Here is a 24,889-nt window from a genome sequence, read left to right on the forward strand (position 1 = left end):
AAAAAATCTCTTCAATATTTAACATAATACATGAAAATATAGATATAGTCTACGATACCATGCATAATTGTCACATAAAAATTCATTTACACTATAAAAAATTCTTTCAACAAGGAACTTATACAGATCGTTTTTGAAAGTCATGCTCTTAAAATCTATACTATTTGGCAACTTGTTTGGAAAAAAAAGAGTTAGCCTGTGAGGCTGAACGATAAAGTATGCCGCCAAACTAAATAATTCCAACGCCATCAACATTGTTGAAATTCAACTAGTACCCTTTTTTTAGGGCTATAGTTTCACCTAAACTTGCCATTATCAAATAATGTCAAAATGAATTATTATTTTGGGGTGAAAAATATTAACTTTTTACTAAAAATTCGTAGATTAGATTAAATTGAACAGTTTTCTCGAACTCACCTGCACTGGATTGGCAATGACCTTCTGAGTCTCGAAGGTGTAGATGATCCACATGGTGACGTTGCAGATGAGCAGGAAAGTGACAACCTGTCTGCCCGGCTTGGAGCGGTCGTGTTCCGGCAGGTGGACTCGGCGTCTAGCTATGTCGGCAATGAACAACAGTTGCAACACCACCTGTGAAAAATACACAATAAATTATTAAATGTAACCAAGGAAAACATAGAGGGTGGGTGAAAAGTCCGATAACGGCTTAATATCTCATACACAAAGGTAATTTGACTGTGGGTGTGATTGGGGATCCTACTCAAATTGAAATTACTACTTTACAAATCTGGTCCGCCATCTTGGATCCACCATATTGAATGCAACTTTATTTTTTTTAATAGGAAGGTGGTCATGCGATATATGATTTCGATACGGAATTACAAGAAAAAAATGAATGACGAAAACTGCACATTGATATCCCAAACTGTTTCGAAGATATTCACATGTCACAATAATCAATATTCACAATAATCAATATTCACAATAATCAATATTATTCAAAGCTGAAAGGAGAGAAAAAAGTCTGAGAACGGCTTAATATCTCATACACAAAGGTAATTTGACGGTGATTGGGGATCCTACTCAAATTGAAAATACTACTATGACTTTAAAAATCTGGTACGCCATCTTGGACCCACCATATTGAATGCAACTTTATTTTTTTAAATGGGAAGGTGGTCATGCGATATATGATTTCGATACGGAATTACAAGAAAAAAATGAATGACGAAAACTGCACATTGATATCCCAAACCGTTTCGAAGATATTCACATTATTAATCAATATTATTCAAAGCTGAAAGGAGAGAAAAAAGTCCGAGAACGGCTTAATATCTCATACACAAAGGTAGTTTGATGGTGAGTGTGATTGGGGATCCTACTCAAATTGAAAATACTACTTTACTATGACTTTACAAATCTGGTCCGCCAACTTGGATCCACCATATTGAATGCAACCTTACTTCCTAGGTTGGCTCACGATACATGATTTCAATACAGAATCTTGAGACAAAATGAATGGCGAAAACCGCACATCGATATCTCAAACCGTTTAGAAGATAATTCACATTATTAATAATTACCATGCAAATCAGAAATATGAAATATGGTACATAAGTGGTATTGGTTAATAATATGAATATCTTCTAAATGGTTTGAGATATTGAAGTGCGGTTTTCACCATTACTTTTTAATTAAAATTCGGTATCGAAATCATGCATCCCATGACCACCTTCCTATTTGAAAATATAAAGTTACATTCAAAATGGCGGATCCATGATGGCGGACCAGATTTTTAAAGTCATAGTAAAGTAGTTTTTCCAATTTAAATAGGATCCCCAATCACACCCACCGTCAAATTACCTGTGTGTATGAGATATTAAGCCGTTCTCGGACTTTTCACCCACTCTGTTTAATCAAGTAAGCTAATAGACTTGAAAGTACATCATACCGTAATGGTTCTTATTGAATTGAGCAATTAAAAGGTTTATACTCATTCAATTGAATTATTTTGTACTAGCAGGTAACCCGTGCTCCACAAGGGTCCAATTAAAAACTTGACAAACTGAAAACTTGAAATGAAAATTTAAAATAGGCCTATAACCATCCTCGGTCAATTAAAAATCTATATGTAAAATTTCAAGTTAATCAGTTGAGTAGGTAGTTCAGTTGTGATGGTGCGTCTGATTCGTGAATCTCCTGTCTCGTACGTATACAAGCCAATTCTTTCCTTCATTATATCATATATTATTAGTGAGATTCACTGTAAACTGGCAATATTCCATATTGATGGAACCTATCATTGCCATCCAGCCAATGGAGTGAAACTGACGGAGGAAGTTATCGTTGTAATAGATACAATGTCGATGACTGGATTTGTTGAAGATCTGTATTGTACTAACAGGAATTTACACGAGATTAGAACTAATAGTATTAAACTAAATAGTAAAGAAAAAAAGGAATGATAAAAAGTTCATAAAATTGAAAGAAAGGACAAATAAAATTGGGAAACTGATGAAATAGGAGGAATAGGATGAAAAGGAGAGAGAAGAAGGATGAGAAAAGAGAGGAGGACGAGATCGATAGGTTTGAAAAAAGAAGAAGAAAAGAGGAAAAGAAAGAGAGAAAAAATAAAATGAGTGAATCAAGGAGGAGTAAGTAAGGGAATGAATAATTAGGGGATGGGAGAGTAGTTGGAAGAAGTATAAGGAGGTAAGAGTGAAAATAAGATGGAAATAGACGAGGAGGAGGAAAAGAAGGAGATAAAAGAGTAGGAAAAGAAAGAGTCGTTGGATCGTTGAAATATATATTGAAGGAGAAGGATGATAAAAATAAGTAGAAGGAGGAGGAGAAATGAGAATAATTAGAACATTCAGATTTATTATGATTAAAATAAGAATTATTCATTTATACTAAGATAAATTAAACGAATAGAATTTCGACGTTTATTTAGTGAACTTGCCTGTAGCACAGACAGTATTCCAGTAATCATGACGAGCAGATTGGGTTCACTGGTCATAGCCGTGAGCGACCCGGCAATGATGCTGAACACAGCGTAGACGAACAGACCAAACGCCGACACACGCAGAAGGATGTCATTCAGGTCACTCTGTTCCTCGGCTCTGAACTTCAGATTCTGAACCCTGTCAAAAAAATAGAACAGATTACGGTATACATTTTTGAAAATATGAGATGAAAACCTTCATCGGAATTGAACAAGAATAGATTTAATCATCAGCTCCTGCAGAATGAATCATTAATGTCTAAAGTGATTTATTGTGCAGAAATAAACGTGTTTGATGAAAAATAAGGATCAAAACATGGTGGAACGTTGAAGTAAGGGGGTAGCGGAGAAGGCACATATAGCGCTGAAAGTGTTGAAATGCTTTACATGTATTCAAATGCGTCAATAACGTAGGGGAGCGGTGAAGGTAGCTGAGAGTGTTGAAAATAAATGCATAGATTCAAATGTGTCAAAACATAGTAGAGCGGGGAAGGTGGAATGAAGCGGATACATTCAGTTACCGAGCATGCATTACGTTTCAAAACTCTCAGACACCTTCTTCACCACCCTCTACATTTGTCACTCCAATAGCCTATGTATTGACGGAGTAAGCGGCCTAAGCGCAGCTCTGTTGGAAGACACCAGCATTAAAAACTCCAAAACTATTAAATATTATTTAGAAATGATGATTAAGGAGTCCCTTGAGAAGAGAGACTGTGATTTTTACAAATTTCAAATAAATGATTGTGTCATTCTTTTTGTGCTCATAAAAAAAACCTTTGAGATATATCCAATGGTGGGGGGAGCGCGTCCTCCACGTACTCCCCCCACCCTTGATCCGTCACTGGTTGCGTCATGGAGCTGGGGGAGAGGACACCCTTGTACCCTGTACCACAGTTAGTAATTGAAAGACTCATAGTCATTAGTCAGTCTGTTTCATTGAAAGACCATATTTATTCTCTTACAAAAATAATTTTCTCTTAGATTATTCGAATTTTGTACCCCTTACCTTATGAAACCGATTATAATAGCAATTATACTGAGACCCATCAGAGTGCAATGAGAAACGTCAGCCAGATAGATTGCCAGCAATCCAAGTTGTGGATGATGAATCAGTACGAAAAACAGAATTAGACAGATGAGCGATCCGACCAAAAGCAGAAGTCCGAAGAACAGTCCTTTGCTGGCGCCGACGCAGTCCATTCGGCCGTTGTGCGCATGCGCCATAGCTACAGCGCGACGCGACAAAATAACCTCCAAACGCTGTTCCAAGTCTTCTTCACCGTGGTATCTGTAAAAAAATTAATATTTATGTGACTGTGTGATTGTGCAGAAATTCAACTTAAATTTCGTGTAAGTAGGTAAGTAGTACGAAACATTGGAATCATTGTTTTTTTTTACATTATTCTTGGTAAGTTAGTTGGTGAATGGAAAATAGTTTTGTAGAAAAAATGCCGGTACTGCGGTTCTGCGGTACAATATACATTATACAAAAAATCTGAATCTAATTGAGGCTAGTCTTATAAATCAAGATCAATAATTAATTTCAGTCTAATCAAATTTTGGTGTACGATATTTCATTATTTTTGACATAGGCCTAAGTAAACCCCCCCCCCCGGCACTTTTCTAAAACATAACCTGAAAGTTATGACAGTTTTGTTAAGGTGACATTCATTTCATTCTGTATTTCAACTTTTCGTTATTTTTGTATTTATTATCTAATATTCAAGAATAACAATTCTTAGTGTTAGTTGAGTAATTTTACCAATTTTTATTGAGTAGAATTATTAGTTAAATCTGTAATATTACATTTTTCTTCTCACATTGGAATCGAATCTTCAATTCGAGATCTATGGAACTTTATAGTAAATGTCAGAGTTATCAATAGACGGATAAACTTTTTGATGGAGAATTTATTATCGTAAATGTTTGTTGCATTGTTCCATAATGTCACCGAGGCAGGGTTAACAAATTACTGGATAAACAGTTTATTAAATAGAATATATATAAAAATTTTAAAATAACATTTTCAAAATAAAGTTTTATTGAGAACAGATGTAGAATATGAATTCTAAACTTGTAAATTATAATATTTTGGTGATGTGTCTATAATGTTGGAGGCGTTGTCTTCGTGACTGGCAACTTGTGTCTTTTTCCTGTTCGATCTTCTTCTAAAAAACATGGCTGGCTGTTGCTTGTATAATTTTGTGCTCTGAGTTATTGTCTGTTTAAATGAATTTATTAATGTTTTAGATTGAAGTTTATATAAATTTTTGTGCAAAATTCGCTATTAGTGTAGTAAAGCCAATAGCCACTGTGTTTCAACTGTAAACTAGATAAGTATTTTAGTTCGTAGTTACTTGAAATCATTAAGCTTGTAAGTTATTGTTCTTTGTATATTTCTGTGTTTTGCCAAAATTTTCATCTGAAGATTATAAGTTAATTTGCTCTGAAAACTGGATTTCTCATTCATAGGCAATAGATCCATTCACAGTTTATCAAGAATCTATTTTATTGGAGCCGACAACTTTCCTTAGGTGATAGGTGTTAAATGCTAATCCAACCGTTTAAGGAAAAATTGGTAGCACGGCAAATGTTACCCCTGTGGTGGGACAGAATTACAAAATAAATATGTCCCAAATGGTACACCATGAAATCCCTGGTTATAAAAAATTATTAGTAGCATAGATATCTTGATAGGTTATGAATGGTTTGTTGCTGAGTGGGAAATCGGTTCAAGAGAGATCAAGTCCTAATGAATATATTATCTGTGCAGACTAGCAAAATGGCATACAATATGAAAAATATTAAAATTGATGATGAGTTAATAGCTACCTTAACACAACTGTTTGATAATTTTAAACAAGAGCAAAATGCTAGGTTTGATGAGCAAAATGCTAAGTTTAATGCTAGGTTTGATGATATGAAGCAAGAATTTGCTGAAAAATTGAGTGATAATCATGAAAACGAAAACAAATTGAAGCAGGATGATAGTAGTGTTAAGTTACAAGATCAACTCATTCAAGTTTCTGACAATGTAGGCCTAGTTACTGTTGTTGAAAGGGTCAACCATAGTGAAAGTGTAGAATTGAGTAAAGAAGTAGGTAGGGAGTTGTCTTCATTGAAAGTCAACTATCATGAAAGTGATATTGCTACATTGAAGGTTAGGAAAACTATAAACAAAGTGAATGATTACATGAGACAGGTTTCTGTAGAGGTTAGGAAAAATGTAAACAAAATGAATGTTGCTTTGAGTCAAGTTGATGAGTTCAACTTTCAACTGAGAATTGAAAAGGTGTATGCAATGCATTCTCAAGTGAACATGACGAACTTTTGTAGGCAAAACTGCTTGGTTGAAACTAATGAACCCATGAATAAAATCATGCTATTGAAGAAAACAAAGCACAAAGTCACGATTGATGTATTAGTATTCAAAGGTTGTTTCAAGTTGCTTATTTACAAGATGATGACAATGAATCACATGATGAAAGGGTATTCCCCAACACACAATGATTAGGAATCCTGTGTCATGCCGGGATTCAGAATAGCAATGACCGTAAATACTACGTATGGTAAGAGTCCATAATTGTATCTTTTTTCTTTCCTGTAGCCTATTTTCTTGGCCCTTAATCTTTTCAATTTTCGATTCTTTCCTGTCTTTGTGTAATATTCAGTAAATTTCTTCTATGATGCATATCTTAACCAATCTTGTCCATAGTCATTTAAATTTGTATTTTTTCTGAAATAATATTAGAAGTTGAAATAGTAGCTTATTTTCCTAATCTTTAAATTGATGATAAAATTTAACTTTTCCAAAATCTATCCATTATAGTGTAAAGAATTGTTTGCTTGTGACATACTTTTTCATCATGTATCACTTATTTTGAAATGTGTGTTGTTTTAGGGAATTTATTTACCCAATTTTCTTTTCCTCTTGTTTGTATTTTTTAGGGAATTTATTTACCCAATTTTCTTTTCCTCTTGTTTGTATTTTTTAGGGAACTTATTTACCCAGTATTTCATCTTGATCATCTTTGTATCATAATCTTGAAATGTTTATACTTATTATACAGTCTTTAAATTTTAAATTATTTTAAAAAATAATTGGTTTAATTTAAAACGTTGTGTTATATTATCAATTGAAATGAGTTAAAGGCTAAAATTTTTCTAAAGTGTTTTGTAATTGATATTTTTTTTCAAATTTTAAAAAACTGTTTGTTCTATAAATTTTGATATGATTGATTATCGTTTGAAATGGATGCTGGAGTGTATGTAGAATTTTTAGTGGGGTTTGTTGATTAGAATTTTGCTGGTATGTGATTGTTTTTGAGATGGAAACCCATTATTGCCTAAAGAAGGAATAACAGAGGTTATGACTTAGAGAGGCAGTAATGAGATAATATTTTTTGTGTTGATTACTTATGTTGATTGCCATAGATGCAAAATAATGATTAATAATGTTGATTGCCATAGATGCAAAATGATGATTACTGATGAATATTGTTTGCCTTTGAAGCAAAATATTATTGATGTTTTGAATGGTTTCTTGTTTAATGATTGATAGTAAAGTTTTGTCATGAAATGTAGTTTGTGTTTAGAACATTGAAGAGTCGAAATAAACTATAGTATCCAACAAACGATGATTAATAATATTAAATAATTTGCTTTTTATACAATTTTTGAACAAAATTAAAACTAAATAATTTTGAAACCCTGAATGATAAATCATAAATGTGAAATGAACATGCTATAAATGAAATGTTATATTAAATAATAATGAAATGCAAATATATTATGAAATGATTGAATAGAAGACCAATTGTCTGAAATTATTGAAATATGTATTGAAATTAAATTTTTTGTTGTGATAATCTGATGTTTTTTACAATTTTGATAATGATACAGGGTGTTATGAAATTCTATTTCTATTTTGAAGAATGGATTAAAATGTTGATATTTGAACAGTGAATAAATGAATTTTTTTAAATTATCATTGATATGTCCATATTTCACAATTTATGTATTGCTGACTGTATAATAAGATGTTAACAAATTTCAATTTTATATATATTTAAAATTAATTTTATGTGTATTAGATTGTATGGATAGCCTAATCAAGTTTTTCTTTTTAGTTTATAAGCATTTTAAGATAACAGGTACAGCACAGACATTAACATTGAAATAGTTATCATGTGAATCTCGAAATCAGTAACAAGTGAACGCCATGAAGAGTGTTAAGAACATTTGGGTGATTTTCAAACTAGTGTGACATAACTACGCCAATATCTACGCCAATATCTACGCTGCGGCCTACACCAATAACTACGCCAATGTCAACACCAATAACTACGCCAAAATCTACGCCGATGCCTGTGCTGATGCCAACGCGAATATCTATGCCAATAGCTACGCCAATGCCAATATCTGCGCCAATGCTGATGCCAAAATCTGTGCCAATGCTGATGCCAACAACAAAAATCAATGCCGATGCCTGCGCCAATGCCAATAGCTATGCCAATGCCAAAAATCTGCGCCAATGCTGATGCCAACACCAAAATCAACGCCGATGCCTGTGCTGATGTCAATAGCTATGCCAACGCCAATGCCAATATCAACGCCGATGCCAAAGCCGACACCAAAGAATACGCCAATAGCAATGCCAACGCCTATTGCTGACCAAGTATCTCAAACTTCAACACTACTGCATTACCTGGAGGTAATTGCCATCCATGTTCACATTCACAACTTTGAATTCAGAAGAACAGTCACAGTATCATGAAAGAATTGATTCAAAAAATCCTCTCCTAAATTATTCCTGTATGCAGAACTCTAAACCTTGAAAGCTGAAAATATCAAAAAACCAAACCTTACCTAAATTAATCCTCACCTAAATTAATCCTGTATGCAGCGTCTATCTCTTTTCCAAAAAACAAATTACATTGTCATTTCAAGCCTGAAATGTACATTGTATAATTACAAATATGATACAAAATTTATGTGACTCTGTATTGAATTTGGAATGCAGCCGTCTACTACAAACATGAAGCAATGCTAACTGAGATGTCACCGGTATCAAGTTTGGAATGCAGCCGTCTACTACAACATGAAGAAATGCTAACAGAGATGTCACCTGTATCGAGTTTGTATGCAGCAGTCGACTACAAGTATCAGCCCAACACTACGTGCATCCAGATCAGCCCAACACTTAACGTCATCACATGGAGTCACACTTAACTGAAAATCATACTGAGTGCCTTAACGGACTGTTTTCCAAAATGTGCATCAATAAAATCAACTGCGTAAATAGTGAAAGAAATGAACATTTTTTGATTTATTGAAATTTTATGTGAAAATTAAATGTAACAATTCATCAATTCATTTAAAAAATAAATAACAATAATAAATTTTCCATTCAACATAAATAATTTTTTTTATGCAATAAAAATTAAATTTTTCTATCTATTAAATTTATGTGCAATTTTCAAAAAAAAAAAAAAACTATTCTTTACATATTAAACTTTCTGTTGAGATATTTTTCTTTAAATTATAAAGCTAAATCAAAAGTAATATTGATATTCTATATTTTGAAATATTGTTTGGAAACATATAACAAACGCTATTGATGAATTTTTATAATAATTTTCAATTATAGGGTGACATGTATTGTTTTTCTAGAAAAAATGTTACTGTTCTCAAATTTAAATTTCAACAATTTTCATTAGGGTCAATGTAAATTTTTCTTTGAATTTTCAAACAGTAAAATTTTTTTATGTCAAGAGGGGGGTATTTGTAATATTACATTTTTCTTCTCACATTGGAATCGAATCTTCAATTCGAGATCTATGGAACTTTATAGTAAATGTCAGAGTTATCAATAGACGGATAAACTTTTTGATGGAGAATTTATTATCGTAAATGTTTGTTGCATTGTTCCATAATGTCACCGAGGCAGGGTTAACAAATTACTGGATAAACAGTTTATTTAAATAGAATATATATAAAAATTTTAAAATAACATTTTCAAAATAAAGTTTTATTGAGAACAGATGTAGAATATGAATTCTAAACTTGTAAATTATAATATTTTGGTGACGTGTCTATAATGTTGGAGGCGTTGTCTTCGTGACTGGCAACTTGTGTCTTTTTTCCTGTTCTTTCTTCTTCTGAAAAACATGGCTGGCTGTTGCTTGTATAATTTTGTGCTCTGAGTTATTGTCTGTTTAAATGAATTTATTAATGTTTTAGATTGAAATTTATATAAATTTTTGTGCAAAATTCGCTATTAGTGTAGTAAAGCCAATAGCCACTGTGTTTCAACTGTAAACTAGATAAGTATTTTAGTTCGTAGTTACTTGAAATCATTAGGCTTGTAAGTTATTGTTCTTTGTATATTTCTGTGTTTTGCCAAAATTTTCATCTGAAGATTATAAGTTAATTTGCTCTGAAAACTGGATTTCTCATTCATAGGCAATAGATCCATTCACAGTTTATCAAGAATCTATTTTATTGGAGCCGACAACTTTCCTTAGGTGATAGGTGTTAAATGCTAATCCAACCGTTTAAGGAAAAATTGGTAGCACGGCAAATCCTATCCTATTCAATTTCATATAGGCTAAACATACTGCATTTTATCCACTTAGGTATTCTAGCCTCTGAAATTGGACTCAATCGACTTATGACTACTCATGGTCAAGTAGTCATTGAAGGGATTAATATGAGTTTTCCGAAAGTAGGATTCTTGATACCTGACAGAGTCTGTTTATGCATAAACTTCTCGTTTTTCTAACTATAGGCTTAATCATAGTCGATAAAACCCACTTCAAGAAGCTCATTTGAGATTCTGAGTGTAGGATTCCACATAGTTAACAGATTTTGTTTATTTATCTACTTTTCGTTTCTTTGAATGTTACTGGATTCAAGGTTGATAAAAACTACTTCAATAATCACATTTTGTATACACTGCAACATTAGTACTGCCAACATCATTATTTACATTTCAGATTACATTACAAAGAGGGTATATACTCTGGCGTTTTATTTTTTCTATTATTACAATGACATCATCATCATACAGAGACGTGTAACAGCCAAATACCATAGATTCTACATGAAATTTGCAACATAAATTTTTTAGTAAAATTTTCGATATTTTTGAAAAACGTTAGTAACTAGTAAACTATGAGTCAGATAAATCAGTCAATAATATTCATATAATTTGTTACTTGTATTACGTTTTAGAACTTTGTTATGAGCGCTCAAAGTTGAAAAAGTAACTTATATTCGACGAGTTCAAAGCCAAATTCCAAACAGTTTCAACAATCATAAACTTTTCAAAAACGCCAAACAAAAGAAAAAATTGTACGAATCTTATTGGATTCTTCTTGCTCTTTCCAACCTTAGCTTTGGAATTAGACTGATAGTTTTCTAGTTATTGACGTTTATCAAAAATAAAGAAAATTTTATATATCTCGAAAACTAATAAGGCCGATATAAAACATTTTTTTGGACATTTTTGTTGCAAATTTCATGTAGAATCTATGGAACTTGGCTGTTACACCTTTTGTGGGACATTCTGTATATCATGATCATGTACCTCGGATAGGATAGCCTAAATGTATTATAATTTCAATAGAATTACATATTTCTCATTTGTATATAATTAATTTCTTAATTGTATATAATTTCAATAAAATTACAGAATTATTATAATTTTCTGACAGGACAATCACATGCTGTGCCTTGGATAGGATAGCCTGAATGAATATAATTTTAATAGAATTACAGATTCCTTATAGTTTTCTGACAGGACAATGACATGTTGTGCCTTGGATAGGATATAGCCTAAATCTACATAATTATAATAAAACTACATATTTCTTGAAATATTGTGACCTTGGATTGCGTCCAATGTGCCTCCACATGACATAGATGACAGCGGCGCCAATGAGGCTGTACTCGATGATGAAGGGAAAGAGGTAGGGAGCCGAGTCCTGCACAATGTTGCCCATGATGTTGACGCGGCCGCATGTCTCCGGGTCGATGTTGGTGCCATTCGAGCTGACGAGGGCCGAGGCCACGGGAGCCAGCGGCGAGTCCCCAGTTATGTCGTCCCAGAACACTTGTGGCTTGCTTGTGGACCCTAACAAAACAAACAACAAAATCAATCCATGGCATTATTTGGAGTTAGAATGTTCTCAATCATAGTCAGTTCTCATTGAGTTTAATGTAAAGTTGCAACTGAAGCGAAAGCAGACCCCTTTTGGTGACTTCTATTGCGGTATTGGGAGCGGGAATTTCGGGATTTATAATACACTTAGGCCTATATAATGAATAAGAGCACAATATAAATATGAACAACACTTATGTAAATCCTCGTAGAGGCTAGTGTGCAAAGCAAACAATTGAAGCAAAGCTTACAGTTTTTGAAGAATGGAGAGTTCGAGAACATTAAAAAGCTTATACATAATATTATATTGCAGGTTACAGCAGAGTGCAGTTCTTCAGGGCATGAGAAAACCATTTCTGCTTTTCCATAAGCTTTTATAACCACTCTTCCACTTTCACCAAATTGCCACACCAACCACTTGAAAACGATGCAATTTATAATTGCTAGCAACTACGTTATGACTTTGGCTGATGGGTATTTGACTTAGCTCAATTTATTATTATAATATATATTAAATTAGCTCATTTTATTAGAAGAGCCGGCTCCAACAAATTAGTAAAAACCCTTTCAATTAGTTGAAGCCTGTGAAATAAGAAGAAATTGTTTTCTAATTCAGGGCTACACGAAGCTATATCAATCCTAATCCAGGGTCAATAGAATGTTGAGTAGGTATGATTCCCCACGTTCAAACCAGCATGTGTTATCTAAACTAACATAAAACTTCAAATCCTATCATGAGAAAACTTGCAACTCACACTTGGACGAGTAGTCAGCCAGCTGTTCAAAGAGATACTTGGGCGTGGTAGAGGTGGTGGTTGTTGTGGTAGTAGTGGTGGTGGTTGGCACGGTGGTCGGCAGAGCGGTGGAGGGGGGAGTGGTGTGGTAGGGGGTGGTTGAGGGAGTTGCGGCGGTGGTGGTTGTGGTGATGACGTCATTGACGAGACGTTTGGTGGTGACGGCGGCCGAGCGAGCTGTTGTCTGCACGAGTTGGGCGAGTGTGGTGAGCGGAGTGCGAGTGCTCAAAGGTGTCGCTAGTTCGGGCAGCGGCCGCGAGTTGCCAGCACCAGCCCCCGAATCGGCCACAGCGCGGTCGCGGATGCTTTCTGCGCCACAACACACAACACACACGCAACCGGTCACACACAAACACACAAGCCCAGACAAACACTAAATAATGAATGTTTCACTGTATATTTACATTTTAGATATCACATTTACATTCAAATCAAATTTATTTTGCCATAATAATAAAAATAATAGTAGATAATATAAATTAAAGTACAGTTATGATTAATACTTATATAAAAACGAGTAACTTTGTAAATCTCTCACATTAATGTAGAGAAAATACATTTTTCTTTGTAGTAATAAGATACATTTGGTAGAATCTAGATCAAAGTCACAATAATTATTAACCCCTTAGAGATTGGGGATAGAAACAGTTTTATGTTGTGCCTCTTGTTTCTCTCCCAAGCATTGCAATGATTTGTGGTTTTGTCCTTCAAAATTTATTGAGTACTGCACATGTTATAAACATTGAATTAGGGTCTTTGTAAGAGTTGTACAGTACTGAGTACTGTACATGACAACAATTGAATTGGGATCGTTGTGAGAGTTAAGTTTGGATTCCTAGTTGTTCTACAGATCTGTGTATTTTAAAAATGTACTGAAGTGAATGATGTTCCTACAGAACAGGATTCAAAACATTCTATTAAACAAGTGGGATTAATGAGAATGGTTCTTCATTTTTTTGTCAAGTAGGTAGGATTTTACAAATTCTAGTGTGATATCACTCACTTTCACTTTCATATCTGACAAAAGCAAACGGTCCTATTATCAGTATTATTCATTCTTATATATTATTTTATCTCAATCAATATTATTAATTATATTGATTACTTTTATTTAAATTGCTGATATTTTATCATATACGACTGAGAAACCAAGCAATTAAACAGTCAAACTGTAAACAGTTTAACTGTTATATCTAAATTTGATTCTAAATTATGTGATCCACAGTTCTCTAAAGTTAGATTGTCTAGAGATAGGACCCCACTAGAAGCAAAACATTTAAAGGCTCTGAATGTGGAATTGGAAGATCGTAAGTCTAAAGGTGAGGAGGATTTGACCATTAAGTACATTAATGGTGTCCCCAAGATTGTAATTAATAAGCCAAAAAACGAATAAATTCCAACGGTACACCTAGGAACTATAGTATTTATTTCCAGAATGTTAATGGGCTGAGATCAAAACTAACGGTATTATCCCTCAACGTCTCTATTGCTGATAGTTATGACTTAATTGCCTTGGTTGAGACCAATCTCACCTCTGATATTAGTGATAGTGAAATTATTGGTATTGATTCTTATAGTGTATATAGATGTGATAGATCAGAGCGCACTAGTGATAAATTGAGTGGTGGTGGAGTCCTAGTGGCTGTGGATAATGGTATTTCTAGTTATCCTTTATCTGTTAGGTCTTGTAAAAGTGAGTGCCTGTTTATCCTATGTTCTAATTTAGCTTGTAAGTTCTTGATTATTTGTGCATATATTACTCCTAGGAAATACAAGGCTGTTGGTGATGTCCACCTCTATGAGGCTTTCTGCAGTTTGAGGGAACAATGCAAGGTCCTGACTAGAAGATGTTATGATGCCTATATAATGGGAGTTGAGGATTCTGTTCAGACCAATGTCAGGTCTTTCTGGTCACATGTTAATGGATTGAAGAGGGCCTCAAACAAACCTGCCATCATGAGGCTGGGTGACAGGAGTGCTTCAACAGCTGTTGGGAAGTGTGAACTCTTTGCTGATTTCTTCTCTTCTACCTTTTCTCATGACACAATACCTGTTCCTGTCTTTGATTTTGGCTGGAACCAATCGGTTCCACCCTGCTGCATTGCACCTATGGATATTCAGCAAAGGTTAGAGGTCTTGGATGTTGGTAGGAGCATGGGACCCGATGGTATTCCTTCACTGGTGCTCCGGTTCTGTGCCCCTGTCTTGGCTGGACACTTGGCGGTTCTTTTTTCCAATTTGCTAAGGATAGGCATTTTCCCCAAGGTTCTCAAGAGTGGTTTTTTGGTGCCTGTCTACAAGTCAGGAGATCATTGTGAGGTGAAGAATTTCAGACCTGTAACTATTCAGTCTGTGATTGCCATGGTGTTTGAGGGTGTTGTCATGGATCATCTTTATTTCCACCTAAGAAGGTGTATATCTCTGGAGCAACATGGTTTTTTGAGATCTAGATCTACAACAACTAATCTGCTGGAGTTTCAGGAATATGTCATAGGTGCCTTTGTGGATGCTTGTCAGGTTGATTGCCTTTCTGGACCTATCAAAGGCATTTGATAGAGTTGATCACTCTCTGATGATTGCCAAGCTGAAGGGTTATGGTTTTCATGGTTCCCTGCTGATGTGGCTGGATAGCTACCTTAGAGACAGATCATCCCTTATTGTGAGATATGAGGGTCAAGAGTCATCTCCTTTTAGGGCATTGTCTGGTGTTCCGCAGGGCTCACACCTGGGCCCTCTCCTCTTCAACTTATTTATGAATGATATTGGCATTGTCATCTCATGTCATTTCTTGATGTATGCTGATGATGTGAAACTCTTTGATGTGGTGAAACCTGGTCTGGGGCATGTGGCTTTGCAGGGCTCACTTGACAGGATTGATGAATGGTGCCTCAATAATGGTATGGCCTTGAATGATGCCAAGTGTGTCATTATGTCTTTTAGGCGTGGATCTAACGTACTTGACTTCCAGTACTTTTTGAGGGGTGCTCCATTGAAGAGAGTGTTGAAATTCAAGGACTTGGGCGTTGTTATGAGTCCTTCTCTTAGTCCATTGGAACATATTTGTAGTATGACATCTAGAGCTGGGTCTTTGCTTGGTTTCATTTTCAGGTCCTCAAGAGATTTCAGATCTCCTTATAGCCTCTTGGTACTGTTTAGGGCTCTGGTTCTGCCTGTCCTGGAGTATGCATCGGTTGTCTGGTCGCCTTATCATCAGTATCAGATAGATCAGCTACATGGGGTGCAGAGGCGATTTGTAAGAATGCTTGGCTGTAGGATGGGATTTGCCTACTTTGATGTTCCTGTGATGGAATTGGAGAATCGTTTCGGACTCTTACCTTTGGCTCAAAGGAGAAGACTCAATGATCTGGTGCTTCTTTTTAAGTTGGTGAATGGGATATTGGACTGCCCTGAATTACTGGCTGGCATTGATATTTGTGCTCCACGAGGGACCCGTTCCAGGACCATTTTCCGCAGACGCCTTCATACTACTGCCTATGCCTATAACAGTGGACTGTCTAGGATATTACGATCGGGCTGTGAGGCTGCCGCAGCTGGGATAGAATTCTTTGGTGTGTCTGCTATGGCTTTCAAGAGAGCGGTTTTACAGCTGGGTCTATAGTTTTTCTATTTTGCAGAGCTAAAATGTATTAAGGGCTTGTTCTCTGGCTGCTTTCATTGTATTTCTTTCCATTTGCTTGTTTCATTGTTTTTTTGTTTTTTTTTCTTATTTTGTTATCATTTGTATCAGTTGGCTGTGTTTGGTTATAGTGTTAGTGTTATTGTGTTATTGTTATAGTTATTATTCTATTGTTGCACTTGCTGCTATTGAATTACTGTGTTTCCTTTGTTATTGCTACAAATATTTTGTTTGCTTTTGCTTTAGTCATTGAATTTGTGCTGATAGTTTCTAATGCATATTTGTACATTTTATTTCATATTACTGTTATAAGTTGTTATACTTCTGAATTGCTAAGTTAGGTACTTATTTGACTCTATGTTATGTATCTCATATTTATATTTATATGTGTCTTGTTATTTTTGTTGATCTTGTTACGATTGTATTCTTTTAAAATTGGTGTATACCGTTGGAAATGTAATAAATAAATAAATATACCAGGGGAACTACTACAAGTAGTATCACTTTTTTCTTTGAATATATTAGGGTAAACCAGCCCACGTTGAGACACCAAAATTCAAACAGCTATAACTTGGACAAAAATAAAAAAATCCACATTTTTTAATTTTATATTTTTTGTATTTGCTTACACTTTCATCCTTGAGGATGGCAACTGCATTGATCGTCAATTGATTTTTTTATTGCAAAAACAAATTTTTGGGGTGTCCCAACCTGGGCTCAAGATCGGCCCATGATGGGACATCCCTTGCCCAGGTTGGGATATTGAATTAAAAATAAGTAATTCATTATTTTTGTTAATTTATAAAATTGTATTATAGTTATTGATAGTATAAATACATTATTTGATTTTTTTTGGTAAAAACTATTACCAAAAGTCATGTGCACAAAGTGTGTTTGAAATGGCTACCTCTGAAGCTACATTACAAGCTATAATCATATATATAATATTTATTTATAATTTATTCCATTGATATGTAGCCTACATTGAGTAAGATAAGATTCAGAAGCAATGCTCATTGTTATAATATGAGCATATATCATGATTGCAGTGTCCCAAGGTGGGCTGATGGTCATGTCTATGTTTTAGACAGAATAACTGGATTAAAAATAAGAGTAAAATAATGTTCTATATGTCATAATATTCAAAAAATAATACAGAATGCATATTAGGTGTGAGACCTACCTTAAATGGTGAATGTTTAAAGTAAACATTAAAATTCCTCTTCTCAAAAAAAACTTTGAGGTTACAAAAACATGTTTTTAATTTATTCTTAATAATGACTGGTGCTACATCTGAAATTATTATGTCTGTAATCAAGGCTATAAACAGCTAATAAAACATCACAGTCGTTGCCAACCCAACACTTACTATTCCCACAACTTGAAGTGTCCCAACGTGTGCTGGTTTACCCTATATGATGATGTTAGAAGCCTCCAAAACGATTTTTCTTAATATAAACAAAAGAAAGCATGTCTTTCACTAACAACTTCAAGTTGTGCCAATGATTAGTCCCAAGGCTCATTTTTTATTACTGCATTTCAGTTTCGAACAGCATTTTACAGCTTCTTAGTGCAAACATTTATACATCAACATATATTTTTTTTCAAAGCGAAACACGTACCCCAAGTAGCTTTTTACAGCATTTTAGTGCAAACATGGTCACAAAAAAATGTCCAAAATTGTATTATTTGAGAGAAAGAAATTCAGAAAAAAACATGATATGATAGTGTTACCTAGAATTGAGAACTCATGATTGAGGTTCTGCACAACAGAGCTGGTTGGGAAGATGCGTTGCAGGGTGCTGTTATTCTTCTGTAGATATCCGGTGATCTCTTTCAGACTCTCCAGAACCAGAGTTCGAATCCAAACACACAGATTGGTGGCAACAATGTGCATTAATCCGAATCTTGCAATCACTTTGAATCGGTGGATGTTCAGCTGAAAATAAAAATGTTATAACTTCATTAACCTCAAATTATCATTAAAACTTCATTAAACTCTGAATTATCATTAAAACTTCATTAACTTAAAATTATCAGGTAGAAAGTTTATTCATTCATCCACCATTTGCATAAACACATAATCATAGAATGATTGATAAAGGAAAAACAGGCTTAGTTCTTAGTATTTCAATCCTTAATTTAGATTAATTATATTTGATAGCTTCTTACTAACATTAACCTGACTCAAATCGTCATTATTTTTCTGTCCCAATTTACCTTGAACTGAACTTTTGTGATGAGATCTCCTTGCAATGATTGTTAATTTTCTCAGTTACAGAGAAAAAAAAGTTATTAAATTAGTGTTATGAGAAAATCAGTTTTTAAACTGAGTAATTTTTCCTTAAACATTTCAGAAAAGATTAGTGAACAAACATGACACATTATATTTGAAGTTAGTCAAGTGGGTAATGTAGATTCTTACTCAATCTACGAAATTGATTACATAGTCAATTCCATTCTATTGACAATACTTTAACTTTTAGAATCTAAGTTTGATGTCTAAAATAACACATCTTTAGGTGTACTATAATTATAAAGAAGTATTAGATTTTCATATCCTACATACCCTGGAATTCATAAAGATGAAGTACATCTGCATAAATGTGAAAACCATTTGGAGAACGGGGTTGACTCCACGCAGCACTTGGTAGCAGGGAGATGAGAAGGGAATTTCAAAGAATGCACCGAACTCCAGACCATTGTAGATCATTGTGGCCAGACCGAAAGCTGAAGAATAAAAATGATAGAATATTAGTTTTAATATCTTGTGGTACTGACCAAATAGTTGAATGTACCAACCGAATTCTCTCGTGTTATCAGTGTTAAAACAGTTATACTAATTGCATAAAAGGCCTTTACCATTACAGGACAATTCTGAAAGGTAGAGAAGCTTAGATAGAGGTCCATTCAATATTGTCGAGTTTGTGATAAATGAATACTCATTACAGTAAAAATGGGTTGAACGATCCTTGAATCAATACAGGACCATTATCAAACAATTTCCAAAATATTAACTATTTCATCAATTTATCAAATAATTTAAGGTACAAGAATAATTCAAATGTTATTTTATGTAAAATGGTAAAATGTATGAATTGTAAAGTTAATTTAAAAAAAAAATGCGTAAAAGAGTGTGTCAAATTCTCACTCGAATTCGCGTTATTTTCCTCATCATACTACTGTTTTGAAAAATTTTATTTCATCACGATTTCGATTGATTTGATGATAACCTAATTGATGTTATTTTTCTTCCAGATGTACGAGTACTACTTACAACTCCAACAAGAAGTTATCAGTTAACTACAAACAATGAACAGGTAATGCCAAAATCATCATTCAAATAAATCTTAAACTGTTGCAAAGATAATTAATTTTTGTAATTTATTTCACTTATGAAGTTGAACATAACCCATATGTATACTGTGAAAAATCCCAGATTCGTATAAGAAATAGACATGGTAATGAGTTTCAAACTCATCCAAGAATTATTTCCTCATCAGAAAATTAATACTATATTCGGTCTGGATGAAGTAGGTTGAGATTCAAGTCTTCATCGTCAATGATATCAGCGTTACCAAGCCATACCTTTTTTAATTGAATTTGTAGGTACAGAAAAATATCCCAGATCACATCCTGATTCGTTCAAGAGATAGATATGGTTTTGGGTTTGAAACTTCCCGTCTCTCAAGTATTATTTCCTCATCAGGAATTTAATACTATAGTCTGAGTGAATTGAGATTTGAGTCTCCAGTCGACATGCCATACTTTTTTGAATAATTGGATTGTTGATTTCTGTACTAACAAATGAACATAAATGTGACCCACCGATAGCTCCGACTCGTAGAAAGAAGCTGCCGTGACTGTGGCTGTTCTGCGATGTCTTGCGCTTGCGCGGTGTGGACGGAGTGGGTCCAGCTTCTATCTGATCAATGGACTCTGCCGCTGCCTGCGCTGACAACTTCTCCTGGGTCGGACTGTCGGCACCCTTGTTCTTCTTCAGAGTTCCCATGCCCTGCAACAATCCAATTTGCCCAATCAATAACCGATCAAGATATCAGTTTATAACAGTGAGATGAATAACCGATCCAAATCTCTGACAATCGAAAATAGGTGAATTAATAACCTACCTATACCGACCACTTTTTTAATTTGTAAAAGTGATAGATTGGTTGGGAAAAATCGATAAATAAGTTAATCGATGAACATACGAATTTCTTACAGAGCTCTTACACCCAGTAAAGATTAATATAATATCATAGATAGAATTTGATTCGATTTTACGTTGGCTAGGATGGTTAAACATAATACAGTAGATCAACTCTAGTCCAATTGATCGATAAACTCATAAAATTTATAAAAGAATTTCCAGGTCCTGCAATAATCCAAATAAAATGATTGTATGAATTCGTAATATTGTAATCTATTAGATTAGTAATCAATTACATCCCTTACATTATTCATACTAAGTCGATGAACAAATGAATCTGTAAATGTATCAGCCACTAAATATAATCATGTATAATAATCTATGAAAATTTGTATTTTCGGTTGAAAATACTTGAAAAACTAGCTTCCTCCTGTAGAGGACTGTAGAGTCATACCATACACATCATGATAATATGGAAATTCAATTGAAACATGACTAGGTTCATTATTGGTCATTCGATTGGATCAAGTTCTTCAAAAATGTATTATTTGTTAGAATTCAGTTATTTTAAAGTAAATTCAACTGGATAATCAAATTACATGGTATCGATCTAAGGTTCATAGGTTTGGTGTTAGATGATGATGATGATGAGGAGGTGTAATTACGTAGATTCATATATTCGATATTATTAATTATTTATTGGGGTTAATTATTAGAGATCTATATCTATGGCGATTCAATTAGATTCTATACAGATTATCAATTACCCAGTTGGATTAACATGCTATTAGGGATTAAATCGATTCAAAGCGATTGTACAGCCAGTATGAAACATATCATTTTGCGATCAGAGATGCATTTGGTCAATGTTTTCACAATCATTATGATTCCATTAACATTATCATCTTTTGATATTACTGTATATAGCACTGGAAAAAGTTGAATTGAAATAACCTTTCCAAAATTTTACAATTATTCAAAATGAAATTAGAATATATTACAGTGATTGTTCAGCAGTCAGATGGATCAAAAATTTTAGAAATGTAATAATCGCAATTCACTGTACTGTTTGGGGTCTGGAGCTTGGCCTGATCCCGGGCTCGGAGACCGGCCCTAAAAGTCCTTCAATTCTATCATTTTCGACAGGGCATATAGCGCTAATCTTTTATAACTCCGCAAGATTGCCAGATCGTCTATCAACAATGTAGAGATATAGTTAATTGACGGAATATTCAATCTCAAATTATGTTTTTTTATTACTACTTCCACTAAAACTAGTCACTAGGACTAACCATTAATTTTGTTCTCTTATTTCTTATCCTAAAATATTAATTTTTATTGCTAAAGTCTTCCAGTGAAGCCTACAGTTCTAATCTATAATTCTTCTACTTTAAATTCTTTCGCTACACATTTATTTAATTTATACTTTTTTCACTTCACCAGCACTACACCAACTCGAAGGGCTTTGTTCTCTTCAACCTCTTTATCAACCTCTCAGGGCTTGTTCTCTTCAACCTATTTATGTAGATGCATAACAATTTAATTATTATCTATAGTTATTATATTACAAATTGCTTTTTCATATCATATTCAGTTCAATAATTATTTTCTCAGTCTATATTATGTAAATTCAACTATAATTTTGCTGTATTGTAAGCTATTGTATATAGAGTATAAGCCAGTATATATTGCAATCTACATAAATAAAGAACTCAATCAAAAAAAAATTCATTTTGCAAGTTTTTCCCTCTAAATTACATAAAATCATACCCCAAAACATTCTTTCTTCATTCTCGATCAATGATATGAATCCTGATAAATTATCATTTATTGTCAGAAGTATCATTTCCAAGCAACGTACTTTAGTACAGATTCATATTCAATGTACTTCTCAACTCAATTTTGGAATCTGCAGATTTTTTGAAGAGTATCTAGAATCTTATTAATTTGACTACCGAATCTTTTCATTATAAAACTACTTCCACTCCCTAAAACTAATAAGTTTTGGAACCTCATGCTTTTTCATGAGAACACAATCTTGTGAATGTTATTAATCTCAATGATAAATTGTTCATTATAAATGCAATCATCCACTGAAATATTACTGTATCAATTGAACAATAAAAATACATTATTGGTAAGTTATCATGAAACTTTCTTCCAAATCTTCTTTTGTATTATCTCCTTATAATATATTATACATTCACAGATTAGAAACAAAGTTCAGGTTCAAGAGGGTTCAAACAATGAATACCATACCCAATGTAAGTTTTCATTTACAAAATAAAAAGGATCCTACCATCTGCAGCTCACTCCACAGATGTCCTGGAATGTCATAATATTCATTCAATTTGTAATAAAATCAAAAGCCACTCGAAAATAAAAAGTAAATAACTACAAACATAATTTGAAGGGGAAAAATATATGAACAACAATGTTTGTGTTCGATTTCCTATGAGTGAATAGAAGGGAGAAATAATATAAATAAATGAACAACTAGAATTTACATAATTGACAGTTAATTGAATCACACCCCAAATAGTCCAACATAAAACACCGTCAATGACGATTGTACACAAACTAATAGTAATTGGAAGCAATTGTTTTTGGAAATGACAGAGAAGATGAAGCACAGATCACACTGAAGAGTCCTAGGAAACAAACATTTCAAAATGAGTAAATTTTCGTTCAGAGAGAAATTCAACAACAAAACTCACTAACTAGTTTTTGACAAGAGTCAATAAAACCATATCTTCTTTCTTATTTTTCAAACATGATCTTGAAATAAAACTTTCATTTTCTCAAATCGGTCTCGAACGTCTGCCAATATATAATATTGGATCATATATCATATAGTATGTTCTAGAGCTCTTGAGAGGATATAGATATGGATTGTCTTTCCCATATCCTCCTAAGACCACTGACCGCTCTCTGTATGCACACACCCTAAGGCCCCGGTTTCTAAGACTTTTATTAAATCAAATGTACCATTTAATCTATAGGTTTAATAGTTCATTATATCTAATAAGTGTCCTAGAAACCGGAAATAGATGTGTTTTTGGTCTTCTCATATCATATTCTTGAGATAATAGTAGTAGTCAATTTCCCGAGCTGAATTAAGTAAATTCCTTAGCAAATTCAGTAGCTGAATTTCCCTCTAAAATGAAACATGTGAAACCATGAGGGAGGTAGTACACTGATATTACTGAGGAACAGAAAAGCCAGCCAAAAACAAAAGCACGAGCCAAACACAAGACACATTCAAGGTGGTCGTCGCCCAATGCTAGCCAGTCTAGGCAAGACACAATCAAAGTGGGCCGACGACCAGGCCAACCCTAGGCCGACAAACCGCGACACTCAACTCACCGCCGGTGGACTCGTGTCGTCCTCGGTTGATGACTGCATTCGCATCAAGTCCTTCATTTTACGTGGGTAGCCGTCGTTCTACCATCAGACACACAGTACATATCTCAGCAACAAAACAATATTGAAGCAATAAAAAAATATTGAAGCAGATCTACCTAAAATATTAACACATCTAGCAAAAATAATAATAATTATTAAAGCAGATGAAAAATATTGCTGGATACTATAGATATTGAAATACTGATAGAGAACAATATTGAAGCAGTTCTAACTGAAAATATGAGCACATCTTTCAGCAGATCTAATTATTTCTAAGCAAATAAAAAATATTGGCAGTAGTAAGAAATACCAAGATAATAAAAAAAACTAAACAATCCTATTTCAGCAGTTGTAGTTGTTACATATTTTAGAAAATGAAAGGTAGTGATGCTAGTAAAAATAATTATTGTTAAAGACCACTATAAAACTACTGCAACATGAATATGCAGATTTGTATTATAGCAGGAGGTTTGTAGCTGGAATAATTTCCAAATCTACATACTGGCATTTTTAATTTAGTTTCCCCACCAATTTTATCACCACTGTTTGTGAGGAAATAGCAAAATACTGATGCTAGAATATATTTGAATAATTTTATCATCATGGTCAAGAATGATTGAAACTATAGCTAAAATGTAACAATAAATAAATTATATCTAAACACTGATTAGCAAATCATACTGATGCAGAAACAATAGGGAAGAATATACAGGCAAAACCAAAATGAAGTTAATATGGCTACAATGAGTTTTGTTCTCTAATATTCTTACTG

At 33.8% G+C, this 24,889-nt stretch overlaps 1 protein-coding gene and 1 long non-coding RNA gene across 17 annotated transcripts in view; one reads left to right on the top strand and one right to left on the bottom strand.

Annotated features, from left to right (window-relative positions):
• The window catches only part of LOC111044962 (proton channel OtopLc), a 100,674-nt gene that overhangs the window by 6,046 nt on the left and 69,739 nt on the right, over positions 1-24,889 (bottom strand). For 8 of the 15 annotated variants that reach the window (XM_039423401.1, XM_022330240.2, XM_022330241.2 and 5 more), the window contains 9 exons: positions 24,079-24,156; positions 20,391-20,577; positions 19,132-19,292; positions 18,297-18,501; positions 12,887-13,234; positions 11,858-12,104; positions 3,975-4,256; positions 2,924-3,104; positions 418-591 (listed from right to left, as the gene is read on the bottom strand). In XM_039423401.1, coding sequence (XP_039279335.1) covers positions 418-591; positions 2,924-3,104; positions 3,975-4,256; positions 11,858-12,104; positions 12,887-13,234; positions 18,297-18,501; positions 19,132-19,292; positions 20,391-20,577; positions 24,079-24,156 — 1,863 coding nt within the window. The remainder of the gene's footprint in view (positions 1-417; positions 592-2,923; positions 3,105-3,974; positions 4,257-11,857; positions 12,105-12,886; positions 13,235-18,296; positions 18,502-19,131; positions 19,293-20,390; positions 20,578-24,078; positions 24,157-24,889) is intronic. The other 7 variants (XM_039423405.1, XM_022330243.2, XM_039423407.1 and 4 more) reach the window with 3 other exon arrangements.
• Positions 4,204-24,889, top strand: part of LOC120350370 — a 59,253-nt gene continuing 38,567 nt past the window's right edge. For both annotated transcript variants that reach the window (XR_005570721.1, XR_005570722.1), the window contains exons 1-2: positions 4,204-4,326; positions 19,821-19,882. This is a non-coding gene — a long non-coding RNA (uncharacterized LOC120350370). The remainder of the gene's footprint in view (positions 4,327-19,820; positions 19,883-24,889) is intronic.

This window comes from Nilaparvata lugens, chromosome 3, assembly GCF_014356525.2.
Source record: "Nilaparvata lugens isolate BPH chromosome 3, ASM1435652v1, whole genome shotgun sequence".
Classification (NCBI taxonomy): Eukaryota; Metazoa; Arthropoda; class Insecta; order Hemiptera; family Delphacidae; genus Nilaparvata; species Nilaparvata lugens.